Below are 13229 nucleotides of genomic sequence, written 5' to 3'. Positions count from 1 at the left end.
ACACAATGCAATAATACACACAACATGCGCACTGCGCCCCCTCCGTCACCAAGCATATGTAATTCTGAGTTTATACGCATCTCAATTGGGTATTATTAGGAGGCAATATGCCACTCGCACATAGGCTAAGGTGTTACCAGGGCCTGTCTTGTGCCTGCAGGAACTGGGGACTAGGCAAAGATGAGTGTACACAGTGATCTGCCTAATTTTGGATGATCTCTTGCACCATATAGATCGATATTACTACATCAAGCGGATGGATGGACGTGTGTTCGCTTCATAAATAAAGGCCACACTGAATAAGCCCCAGAGTGAAGTAACCGGTACAGGCAGAAGGGTCACTCAAAATAAGAATGCTAAAACAACATCTAAAATCCTTCTCATTCACTCAATACCCTGATTCAATGGCTCAGATCAGGAGATCCTTTCTCATGGCACGGCTTGCCTAATTCAGTGGGGTTTATGTGAGTGGTGATCTCACACTCACAAGGAATGTCATGGGGAAGGGGCTAGATCAACTCGTCTGAAAAAGTTCCGTAAGTAGTTTAATGTAAACACTTAATGGACCTATGGACCATGCTGAAAAATAATGCCTGAAGCAGTGCTATAATATGGAAAATAGCCAAATACATGGGTCATAGCACAGGACTGTGTAATCAATTGTATAATTAATAGAGACTTCTCCCAGAGCTGGAAAGCAATGCTTGCACCCAAGTAGGATGATCTGCATGGAGGAGCATTACAGCTGGGCAAGCTAAAATAATATAATTAAACTGGAATCTCAGAATGTATTATATGTGATGGCACTATCCTACTGTAAATGTAAAGTTGGCATGATCCCAAACACAACATCATGCCCTGCATACAAAAACTAGCAAGCTCATATGTACTTAGAAATAGGATTGATAAGGTAAAAGCTTTACTCCATATAGGGAGTAACAATCACAGGATAACTTTATAGCAGAGGCCTGGTACACATGGTAGCGATAGCCCTGTCCGTGCAGTGACAATCTGAGGGATGCCGGATGACGTGGCGACAGTCGGGATCCGGACGGTCTGTATACCAACAGCCAAATCCTGACCACCAGGGACTATTCTCCCTTGTGGGGGTCCACGACCCCCATAGAGGGAGAATCAAACCGGTGGCGATCACAGTGAGTGTGCAAGGGGCTTTTTTGCACTTGCCCCCATGTTGGAGTACCGGTACTTAGGATCCCAACCGTCGGCCAGTCAAACCACACTTAATCTGAGAGTGTGAATGTCACCACATTATGCTGTAATAAGAAATGGCCATCTCATCGCTTTACTTCAGTGGTCAGGGAACAGGGGTAAATTACCCCAAATGGGGTAAAAATTAAATTCCTGGGCATAATGGACAGTCGCACTGCCGAGCATGCATATGTATCTATATACTTCCTTTCAAATCAAGAGGATAAGGTTGGCGTATCTAAATATATTTTGGGGTAAAAGGTAAAAAAGTTCCCTGACCCTTGCTCTACTTAGATATAATTGGCAGCCGGTTACAAATCTGCCATCTAGGTAGGAATTCCTGCTATGTAAAGGAATGCAAAGCAGTATATAACCGGCCCTGCCTCTATCATGAGTCTCTGATTGGCAGAGAAAGTGGTGGCACAGCAAAATGCTGGAGGGCAGGGGATCCCATGGTCACTGTCCATTATCTACTGTCCACTAAATTACTATATTGTTCAAGGTCCAAATAAGCGCATATCACATATGCTTCAGCAAATTCCTAATGAGAATACATGTTTATAACAAGCCGCCAGCCCTGCATGACTCATTATTACTGTACAAGCACACACATGTACTAATTACATTCCTCACCAATGTGCACTGATAAATTATGTTGATCTGCCGCTAGGAATTTTTCATTCCCTCTGGATTGTAACTCTTACATAAGCGTGCAATTTCACACTGTGCTTCCTCGGGGCATAACAAAGCCTACATTCAAGCACTTCATTTACTAAAAAATACACAAGGGCTGAAATCATAAGATCAAATGATCCTACCAAGTCCTTTACTAACAATACTACCATGTAGCATTTTACCAGATAAGGCAACTGAAGTATAGCAATGACCAGAAACTCCTGTGTCATACAGCTTCCTCCCCTTTACAGCGGCTATCTTTGGCAGAAAACATTCTATAAAACATGGTGTATTGCAGGGAAGCAGTTCTATGTCGCCTGGTAACACATCAGTCATGGCATGTTCCAAGCTAGTGACAAGAAATGTAATTACTTCAAATGATGAAATTCCATAAAAACAGTCAATAAAAGGAAACAAAAACGGTCCAACAGCCTCCTAGACAAGCACAGACAGGTAACATTTGTATTTGCTTCCTGCTAATGGCCTAGCAGGTAGATGTGTGAGGGGACAAAGGTTTCATTTGCTTTTCCGTTTAGTCTCTGCATCACCAAATTAGACAGCCCGCTCGTAGTTCTGCTGCGGAGCAATGCTGGTATAAGTGGAAAGTAAATGATACTTGTCACCGCTCGGCACAACGTATTGCAGCCAAACAATTAACCCATCCAAATCAGAAAAGAACAGCGTGTTAAGAAATAAAAAGAATGGTATATGAACTTTTGTTGAACCCACAGAATGTGCTTTTCCACATAATATTTGGCTGCCTTTCATTTCAAGGTAAAGTACAGCATCACAGACAGTTTATTATGTAACAGGCATTATTGAAGAAAATTATAACGGTTCTCCGGTTATTTTTTAGTGAACACCATTAAACCTCTACCTTTTGATAAAAAAACACACCATATTTTATATATACATTGGGGGAAATTTACTAAGATGGGAACGGGCAACCAATCAGATACTATCTGAAAAGTTGGGGCCATTAAAGCTAAATTTAAAAGACCTGCAGTGCCGTGCTTGGACCTACACATTATGTTAGTGTATCCTATATTTCAATAAAAGAAATTCTATCCTCACCAAGTACAGGGTTATTCTGTATAAAGCAGATGTGAGCAATGTGTGGCCCTCCAGCTGTTGTTGGAACTGAACGTCCCAGAATACCCTGTACCAGTTTTAGCATGGACAAGTAGCAAATCTGTGGCATGGCATGCTGGGAGGTGCAGGGATAAAGCAGCTGGATGGCCGCTCATTGTCCAACTCTGAAGTCAGATGTGGTTTGCTTGTTTGCAAATGTACATTGTTTTAGAACAACTAAAATAACTATTAATGTGTGTTGATTCCACTTTTATAAGTTGGCAGCGTACAAAAAAAACTAAGAGACCCTTATACCCCTTTTACATCACACTTTTAAAACGGTATATTGCCGTTTTTTTTTCATTTTAAAACGTTTAAGGCTGCAATGTGAAAGTGCCAGAGTTGATTTACCGGTTAAAGTTAACCGGTATTTCAACACGGTTAAAAAGCAGAGTCCTACACGTTTTAAAGCCGTTTTTTTGGCAGTTTGAACAGCTCTATTTCAATGGCTTGAAACGTGTCCCTTGGGGGTTAAACGGGTTGAATGTTTGAATGGTATTAAATGATTTTTAAACCGGTTTTCACCTGCAATGTGAAAGGTCTCAAGGCTCAGACCCGTTTTAAAGTCCCATTTAAGAATACCGTGTCATTACCCATTTCTGCAATGTGAAAGCAGTATACGATTTCATTAGTCTAGTACAAATGTGATTTATTACACTGCATTACAGTGTATTAATGGTGGACAATATACAGACAACTATTACTTAGCATTCACACAGTACTTTTACACTAGTTGTGCCCCATGAAGAGTTCATGTGAGGGTGAGTGTGGGCATAGTTATCACCATTACATAATACTAGAGTTCACCCCGTAGTCTGTTACCATCATGGCAGACTCTTTACTTTTTGAGGTACATTGGTTACCAAACATCAGAAACAGACTCAGCTATTGGCTCATAACAGTATAATAAAAGCTAATTAGAGAAACAATTCTGTTAATTAAATGAAAACAGCATAAACTCAAGGAAAATGATCATATATCATGGAAATGGACAAAGTAAATGATATATTGTACAGTCATCCGAGTTAGTATGCAACACAGGTGTTAGAATGTTTCCACAAGTCACGAGCTAAGAGCAGGGAGGTCGTCTACAGACCTTGATGGAATGATCAATGGAGGAATATGTTGACTTCACTGTGAAGCTGCAAGCTTGGTAATAGCAATGTTATACTGCCTCAGCTACTGCAGGTTTAGGAAGCTGGCATAATGACTGATAGTTAGGTGATACACTCAGCTTGCTGGGACAAGCAATTGTACCTTGGGACGGGCTGCAAAACGAGGGGCCCGACGCACGGGAGGAGATGCAGGAGAAAAGATCCCCCAAAACTTAAACTATTCGGAAAAACAAAAAGGGACCAACGCAGACAAAAACATACACAAAACAAAAATGAAAGAAAATAATGAGAAACAATACTTTTAAAACAGATTCCCACATTTAAAGATATTTGTATTGATATATTAGGTCGCTTATTCAAACTACATGTACATGATCAAACAAAAACACATTATTTGCACAATTAAAATACACACACATATATATATATAACACATATGCAGAGTATCCTAAACTGTTATAACACATTTGTAGCGTATACAGCAACTAGAAAATGCATAGACAATATTTGAATGTACAGAGGAGGTGATTTGCAAAGCTCAAAATGGCAACTGCATAGCAGCAATACATCTCCAAACCTGCCACACCCCTTGATTTGCATAAAAATGGCTGAATCTGTGGAGAAGCAGTAGTCTGCATTCATAGGAAGAGGGGGAAGGTAGTCAGAGTTAAGGTCTACCATTAGAGGACCCAGCCTTACAAGGCCCAGCTATATCAGTGGGTGCACATGCTCGTGGCCTCTTGTTATAGTGGATTCCTAATTCTGTGGCTACACCGATAATTATTTCTATTCATTTTAAACAGGTAAATGAACTTGGAAAGCTCTAGTCCAAGCAACATGCCACCTCTACAGTATAGGTTTAAAGTCCATCTCTGCCAGCCTTTAGTGGCAAAATGGAGTTTTAGGACTGCCCCAAGCAATGTAATACAAAGATTCAAACACAAGAGACGATATATAAAAAATTGTAAAAAGATTCTACAAATAATGTTATATATCTAACAAAGATTTAATTAATTGGGGCAATTCTAAAGGGGTATTATGTAGGACTTTGGTGTGATGTTTATGAATACATTGTGCAACCACAGATTATTAAGCACTTATGCTTCTGGAGTGACACCTTCATTCACCTCATGAGCACTTCGTACATGACCCCCAATGTTTACCAAATCAGGCCCATTAGTTTCTGACAGGCTGGATTTTCAAGTCTCAAGGGACAGTAATACATATTGTAGACAATGTCACTATCACCTCCAGCAAATGCATTCCAGGAATGAAAAATGATGTTTACATTGCAGGCCTTTATTTGTCACTGTAACGAAGACCAGAAACCGATCTATGTCGTACCACTCCAAAGCTCTGAATCCTGAAAACGTTGGGCCTATTGGACAGTGAGCTTGGCAAGAATGTAGCACTGGTTGGATTAAATAGGGTTGGGGCAATTGTAATCTAAATCTGATGAAAGTTTTGTTTATGCCAAATTATCACTAGGGTCCAACAAAATCTTTAACAACTCTAGTTCTCCTTAAGTGGTCCTAGATAATGCATTTAGTGATGCCCTTTGCAATCCTGTCCCTTCATCTAGCTTGCAACTATAGTCTCTATAACAGATGTGGCAGCAACCAATAGTCTCTGATTAAACAGGCATAAGGCCGCTTATCTGGAAAATTAATATCCAGAAATGTGGAAAACTAAAGAAATAATGAAATGGCCATTTATTATTGATATCACTGAAAAGCAGTTTACTGTAATAAGGCCATGAGTAATGCAGAAAAACTAAGAAAAATCTGAAACGTATACAGGTTGAGTATCCCGTATCCGTGTATGCATTATCCGAATTATTCCAAAAACCGTGGTTTTTGGAATAATTCGAATTTTTTTTTTTGTATTAGGCATCGTGTGTCAAATAACAAAAAACTGTTTCAGTTAACAGATTTCATATCTGCACAATTAAAGCAGTTGTTACATTCTAGAAGACACTACTCCTATATCATATACACAAACATACATACAAATATATACACACACACACACAAACACACACAAATAAATGAAGGTGGTAATGGTGTGTATACATGGTTATGCCCGGTACACACCAGAACGATGCAGATCGTGAGCGGGTCATAAGATGATCGTGCAATCATAAAGGGCCATCAGCCTTTTTGTATTGTATAAGATGATCGTGCGACCCACTCACGATCTGGTGGAGATTACGACCCGTTCACAATCTGCATCCGATCCAGGCCCGATCTGATTGCGACCTGTACCCACTTGAATGGCAGTTCATATACCTTACCTGCTGCAGGTAGGATCTGAGAAATGACTAAACGACCCGCGGGGCAGTGCATTGGATCGTGATCGGATCAGAAATTTTCTGAAATAGCCCAATTTACATACAATCGGTCGAGATTGAATCTAAATTGGGTAATTTTGGGCCACATTGTTCTGGTGTGTACCCTACATTAGAGTGTACAAATCAATGATTGTACTTTTGTCCAAACTAAATATTCCTACAGGTTAATAAAAACATGAACCCATTTCTAGTCTACTACAGTATGTTCAACGTAAAATAATGTGTTCGTAAATTTTAACACTACACTCTGTGAAACAAATAAAACAAGATTGCTATTGTTGAAATCTGACTATCAATTCATTGTTTTGAGCACTGTAGTTCTGAAACACTCTTACCTCTGGCTCATCATCATCGAAATCGTGGTAACTAGTGTGGTCAGGATTATTCACTTTATCCAACAATTCAATAGCAAGTGTGCGGTTTAATGGTTGTGTAACAAAAGGGTGCTACAAAAAGCAAGAAAATCATGTTATATGAATGCAAACTCTCACAGAAACTACTACACAATCTGCCAGGCCTGCCCTATTTTATTCCCTACAGTAAAATGGAACTTGTTTCATCAGTTGTGTCAAAATTGAAAACTATTAGCTGTAGTACATACATCACAGCATCAAAACAAACAGTTTTCATGCTATAATATAGAGCACATTAGAAGTGTAACGTTTAAGTTGATTACCTCTGGCCTGTGGCCATTTGAGTGCCGGACAGTAAGTAGTCAGTAATGACGGCTTATTTAAGAACAAAGTATAAGTACATTAGTGGCCCATTAGGGTTATCATTACCATACATGCTCAGCAAAGCTCAGTAAGTTGCCTATGACATAATATTTCTTCAAAGGCATACAAGATTACTACAATACAGCAGTGACAGGACAAACCAGATGTAAGCTATTTATATTATGCTGCCAGACTTAAGGAGATTTTGACTGATTCTGGACGTACAATAAGGTTGCTTGTGGGGCAAGTTTTTACGAACAGATGGGATATTAACACTTGAACTAATCTTTCATCTGAATCAGCAAGGTTTTTCTTGTTTCAAATCAGAAAAAAATCAGATACAAGCCCAGGCTAGCTGATCGGGCCGGCATATGCCCGGTTACGAGGCCCCTCCCCTTCCTGAGATTTTCTTGATACAGGAAATAGGTATTTCCTCCTGCACAGCGCCATCTTCCCAGTGACAACTTTGTGAAGATGGGGCAGCACAGTCAGTAAAATCAAAAACTGGCTAGTGCAGGTGAGCTATCTTCCTATCACTAGGAAAATGGCGCTGGCCAAGGCGGAGGGACCCGCTTCCAGGATCAAACATGATAAGAATCCTTTTCCAAAAAGCTACTGAGAATATACAAAAAAAGGAGCTCCTGAAGGAGTCCAGGGCTACTGTTAATATACATTCCCCAAAAAGAAAATATGTTTGAACAGACAACTCCACCCCTCCTGTGCATGTTGGACTCATTTTACAGCAGTAATCTCTGTGGCACAGGGTAAGGAAAACTCCTAATGGGCTTATTATCTGGGGAAATGAAAGATTAGGAGGTATAGGTCAGGAGATTGTAGAGTTTGTCTATAAAATGTTTCTTCCTACAAAGTATGATTGGACCAAACGTAACAGCCTTCTGAGTGATATATTTTACTATATGCATCGATTACGACCCCCTCCCTCATCCTGCATTTTCTGATGAGGAAGGTTCTCGTTAATGATGGCCAAAAATTGAGCCACAAGATTCTATAAATGTAACTATAAAAAGGAGCAAAGGCCAATGGAAGGAGATCATGCACTACTATAGCGGTCTTAAAGGTCCATACACACTGGGCGATTTTGGTCAGCATGTATGAACAGTGATGATCGCTGTCATTGCTGGGGGAAAGCCGCTCAGTGCATACATATTTAACGGCTTTCACCCCTACCCGGCTCGGTCAGCAGGGGGGGGCGGAGGCTTTGCAAAGTGCATCGCAGTGCAAAGCCATACACAAAGCCGCTCATTTGCTGGTAATACAAGCAGATGAGCAGCTTTCCCGGCGATGATGCGGAAGCACGCATCACCACTCTTCGCCGGGCCGTACACACTGGGCGACTTTGAGTGTTCCAATAAATGATCAGAACTGTAATTTGCAGTAGATACTACCCACCAGACACAGACAGAAAAGCAGCCACACAATATTATATTACCTGCAATAATTTCTCAGCTGTAGGTCTTTTCTTAGGATTTTTTGTAAGTGCCATTTTGACAAAATGATGGAAACTATTTGACCTTCAATGGAAATAAAAATGAAGAAAAAAAAATATGAATAGTTCCATATCAATGTGTGAGCAACACCAGATCATTATGTGAGAATTGTAACTGCTTACCATTTAATCTTATCTTTTAACTTGGGAGGCTGGAAGTTGCTCTTCGTCATAAGAAATAAGGCCCTGTAAGCACATAACCAGTATTACTGAGGTGTAATAAGATGAAATCTGAGGAGGCACAACCTTGACTAGAGATGAAAATATTTTACTATAAATTCTTCCACTTTCACATTAAAAGGATATAAATATATTGTTCAAATATTTTCAATCAACTTTATTAATCCTACATAGCCTGAAGCAGTTTTAGATTAGATAAATATTTGATTGAAACGAAATAAACTACACAAAAGCACCACTGGAGGCAGCAGAGAGGCGTACTGCGTGCAACTAATATTCATTAACAAAATAGTGACCAAACAGATAATGGAGGAAAATCTAAATGACACAATAGTAAGTACACATTACTTCTGTTTACTTCTATAGTTGAAGAGGAACAGTGATATAAGACCCGTAGAAAGTTCAATGGCAGAAGATCTGACAAGCCTAAACAGGGGGTACCCCTTGCTGAATCGCAAGTAAGATTTGTTTTTATAATCATACTTCATACTAATCACAAACTTAACATGGAATTTGCAATTAATAACAAATATCAATGCAGAGTGATCTTTTCATGCCAAAAAAACCTTACCTCATTGGATGCAAGTCAAACATAGGAGGCTGAAGTTCTGCCAGCTCTATAGAGGTTATGCCAACCGCCCAGATATCACACAGCTGGTTATATCCGCCTTTCCTTTCCACAGCTGCCACTTCAGGAGCCATCCTGGGGACATCAGGTATTATTAGGGACTATGTTGCATATTCTTCACAACCCCCCAATTGAATATGCTTTTGGAAATGTATGTTTTCTTTTAATTACCCGCCTCCTTCATGTATAGAATTAATAAACAGCACACACTGGAGCATATTGCTTAGTTTCTATATTTCGTCTGCACCATCAATCCCCAGTGAAGTTGTCTAGTCTCTGGAGAGTCAAAAAATTTGGACGTTGGCAAGTATGCTCTGTAGATGATAGGAATATCACCAGTAGGGATGCCAATCACGGGGCATTTTTTCAATCCCGGGATTCGGGATTGAAAAATGCTGAATCCTGGGATTCCCGGGATTGGCTTCCCTAATAATAAAAAACACCCTGGCCGCCCGCATATTTGCTTACATTTGTGGAGCCAGGTTGCTGAGCGGGCGGCCGGTAGCCTGGTCCCTGGTGCAGCCGGGAGCTGGGTTGCTGAATGGGCGGGTAGGAAGTCTCATAAGGCGGGGTGGCAGGGAGTGCTGGGTGGGAGGGCTTGGTGGCAGGGAGCGCTGGGCGGGTGGCCGAGAGCGCTGGGTGGGCGAGCGATTCAGTGGCCGAGGCGGATGTGCGGCTGTGCCCTGTGCAGCGTGACCTCGCAGCGTGACCTCGTCGCGCTGCGCACTGCGGGGTATGGGAGAAGCCGGGCAGCGTCTGAGTGCTCAGACGCTGCCCGGCATTAAACTGCGCATGCGCAGTTTAATCCCGAAATCCCGGGATTGGAAATTCCAATCCCGGGATTGAAATCCCGGCGTTTTGGGGGCCAAATCCCGGGATCCCGCCGATCCCGGGATTGGCCACCCTAATCACCAGAGTCTGGAATATTTGCTGCATAGTTTGACACGGCAGTCTGCTTGCATTTTATACGTAAGGCCCACACTAGTCCAAGGCACAAGTCGGATCAGATTTCCCTTGAATTCCTCCGGCAGCTCCACAGGAGTCCTCCTTCTGATTCAGGACTTGATGTATTATTTTAACATGTGATTTATCGCATGTAAAAATAGCAAGGAAGAGATGCTGGGGGATTTCAAGATAAATCGGATGAATCAGCCATGTGCACTGACGGCTGCGGTTCCGATGTATCTCATGTGCAGGAGGTTCAATCTCCGGATCAGATCCAATGCACACGGGGCTGCGCAACAGATCGGATCCGATGTTAAACACATGTGATGTGTCTGCTTTTTCAACAGATTTCTCGGGCCGATCCTTCGGAATCGCGTGAAATCGGCCCAAATTGCACTAGTATATGGGGGCCTTTATGGTAGGAAACAGATCATCACATGGTTCCGCCTTCTACTAGGAACATCAAGCAGCACCGGTCAACTGATCTAATGGTTTTATCCCATATAAGTTTACATATGACATGCTGATATGGGCGCCAATGGGCTGCAAGCTGGCAGACTACACATTGCCAGTATCCCCAGATAGTTTCCCACTAGCCCAGGGAGATAACTCATTCCAGTGTAGAAGAAACCTAACTTCATCTAATTTTAGAAAACCACTAAAAGACTGCCACATACATAGACAATGCAACAACTGTTTGTTGATAAGTGGCCTGGTTAGATGTCTGTTAGTCTACTGATACACATATTGGAATGTGTACTCGTGCATATGTTATATATTAATAAAGAAAACTGCACAATCTGTCAAACAATAAAGGTTGAATACAATGTGCAGTTAGGGTTTTACACGAGACAAAGTACAGACTTCAATCCTAATTCAACATGATTACAGTGTGCTATATGGGCAGACATTACATAAAAAAAAAACATTTACATTTAGATAAGAACATTTACACAATGTCGCTAATTAAAAACATTGTTAATTTGAATGCCATATTTACTATAACACTCTCTTTTTTAACGATCAATAAACAAAATAAAGGAAATAACGATGGTTTACCAGTACGGGGTTCCAATAAAAGACTTGCGTTTTGCTATGGTTGCAGTAATTTGAGCAGACACTCCAAAATCCGCTATAAACAAAACACATTCATTCTTTTAGTAACACATATTAAACCAACGTTATGCACAGCGATAAATAGCTTAATGTGAAAAATCAAGTTTATGATTACAAATGACCATTTTATAGCATGTTGCCTGATAAGATTAGACTATTTGCTATTTCACAAATATATAAATATAAAGTGTAAAGGTAGAGTATACACCCTCTTGCGGTCGGTGTTCCCCAAGGGTCAGTCCTTGGCCCTCTCCTCTTCTCCCTCTACAACACCTCTCTGGGCACCCTCATCAGCTCCTATGGTTTTCATTACCACCTTTATGCTGATGATACCCTAATCTATCTCTCCTCCCCCGACCTATCCCCATCACTCCTGTCCAAGGTCTCAGAATGCCTCACGGCCATCTCAGCCTGGATGTCCCAACGCTTCCCGAAACTAAACATGGCTAAAACTGAACTTCTAAACTTCCATCCCCCGAACATCCCCTCTTCTCCAACTATCTCCATCAGCATTGGTGAAACCGAGATCACCTCCACCGACCAAACGCGCTGCCTCGGTGTCATCATTGACTCCTCCCTCTCTTTCACCCCCCACATTCGTGCTCTCTCACAGTCTTGCCGCTTTCACCTACGCAACATCTCACGCATCAGACCATTCCTCTCCACTGACGCAACCAAAATTCTCATTCACTCTCTTGTCATCTCCCGCCTTGACTACTGCAACATCCTTCTCTCTGGGCTACCTCTCACCCGCCTCGCACCTCTCCAAACCATTCTTAATGCTGCTGCTAGGCTCATCTTCCTCTCCCGCCGCTCTACCTCCGCCTCCCCCCTTTGTCTATCTCTTCACTGGCTCCCCATTCCTTTCCGAGTTCTCTTTAAACTCCTCACCACCACCTACAAGGCTCTCTCCTCCTCCACCACTCCTTACCTCTCTTCACTGATCTCTATCCACACTCCCTCTCGTCCTCTTCGCTCCATCGCTGACCGCCGACTGACCTCTCACCTAATCACCTCCTCCCACTCCCGTGTCCAAGACTTCTCTCGCGCTGCCCCCCTGCACTGGAACAACCTCCCGCCACCCATCAGGCTTTCTGATTCCCTTACCTCCTTCAAGCGCACCCTCAAAACCCACTTTTTTCAACTAGCCTATCCCTCCGCCTAACCTCTTTTGATCCTCCTATACTGCCTCCGTTCCTACTTATCCTGTTGTTTTTCGTTCGTCCACCGACCTATTTTTAGTATGTTAACTCTTATGAGTAGGGTCCTCCTGCCTCACGTACTCACCCTACCTCTTTACCTCACCTGTCCTCCTGTCCTGTTCTTCTCTTCCTCTGCTTCATCTTCAGTCTCCTCGACAATTTTGACACCTACTTCTGAACTGATGCTGATTTTATTTCTACCAGCTATACCCCTATTTATACTGTATTTTTCAACACACCCTGTACGTTACCTTGTCATTTGTTTTTTGTTTGCTATGTACGGCGCTGCGGACACTTTGCGGCGCCTTATAAATAAACGTACTACTACTACTACTTGCGCAGCTGACACACAGGGGGAAATTTACTAAAGGAAATTTGTAAAAAAAATAGGTTTATTTGTATCCAGAAATACACTCATTTTTGACATTTACTATCCCTAAAATAAGGCAATTCGT

General features: G+C 41.7%; 1 protein-coding gene across 4 annotated transcripts in view; it reads right to left on the bottom strand.

Moving 5' to 3' along the window:
- Positions 1–13229, bottom strand: part of MAP4K3 (mitogen-activated protein kinase kinase kinase kinase 3) — a 249756-nt gene that overhangs the window by 93460 nt on the left and 143067 nt on the right. For all 4 annotated transcript variants that reach the window (XM_083176045.1, XM_083176044.1, XM_083176047.1 and 1 more), the window contains exons 8-12: positions 11516–11588; positions 9455–9586; positions 8827–8889; positions 8647–8728; positions 6816–6926 (exon numbers count right to left, since the gene is read on the bottom strand). In XM_083176045.1, coding sequence (XP_083032171.1) covers positions 6816–6926; positions 8647–8728; positions 8827–8889; positions 9455–9586; positions 11516–11588 — 461 coding nt within the window. The remainder of the gene's footprint in view (positions 1–6815; positions 6927–8646; positions 8729–8826; positions 8890–9454; positions 9587–11515; positions 11589–13229) is intronic.

The sequence above is a fragment of the Crinia signifera genome, chromosome 3 (genome assembly GCF_055691185.1).
Source record: "Crinia signifera chromosome 3, ASM5569118v1, whole genome shotgun sequence".
NCBI lineage: Eukaryota > Metazoa > Chordata > Amphibia > Anura > Myobatrachidae > Crinia > Crinia signifera.
Note: the sequence above shows the minus strand (reverse complement) of the source record. Positions and strands in the feature narration are given on the sequence as shown.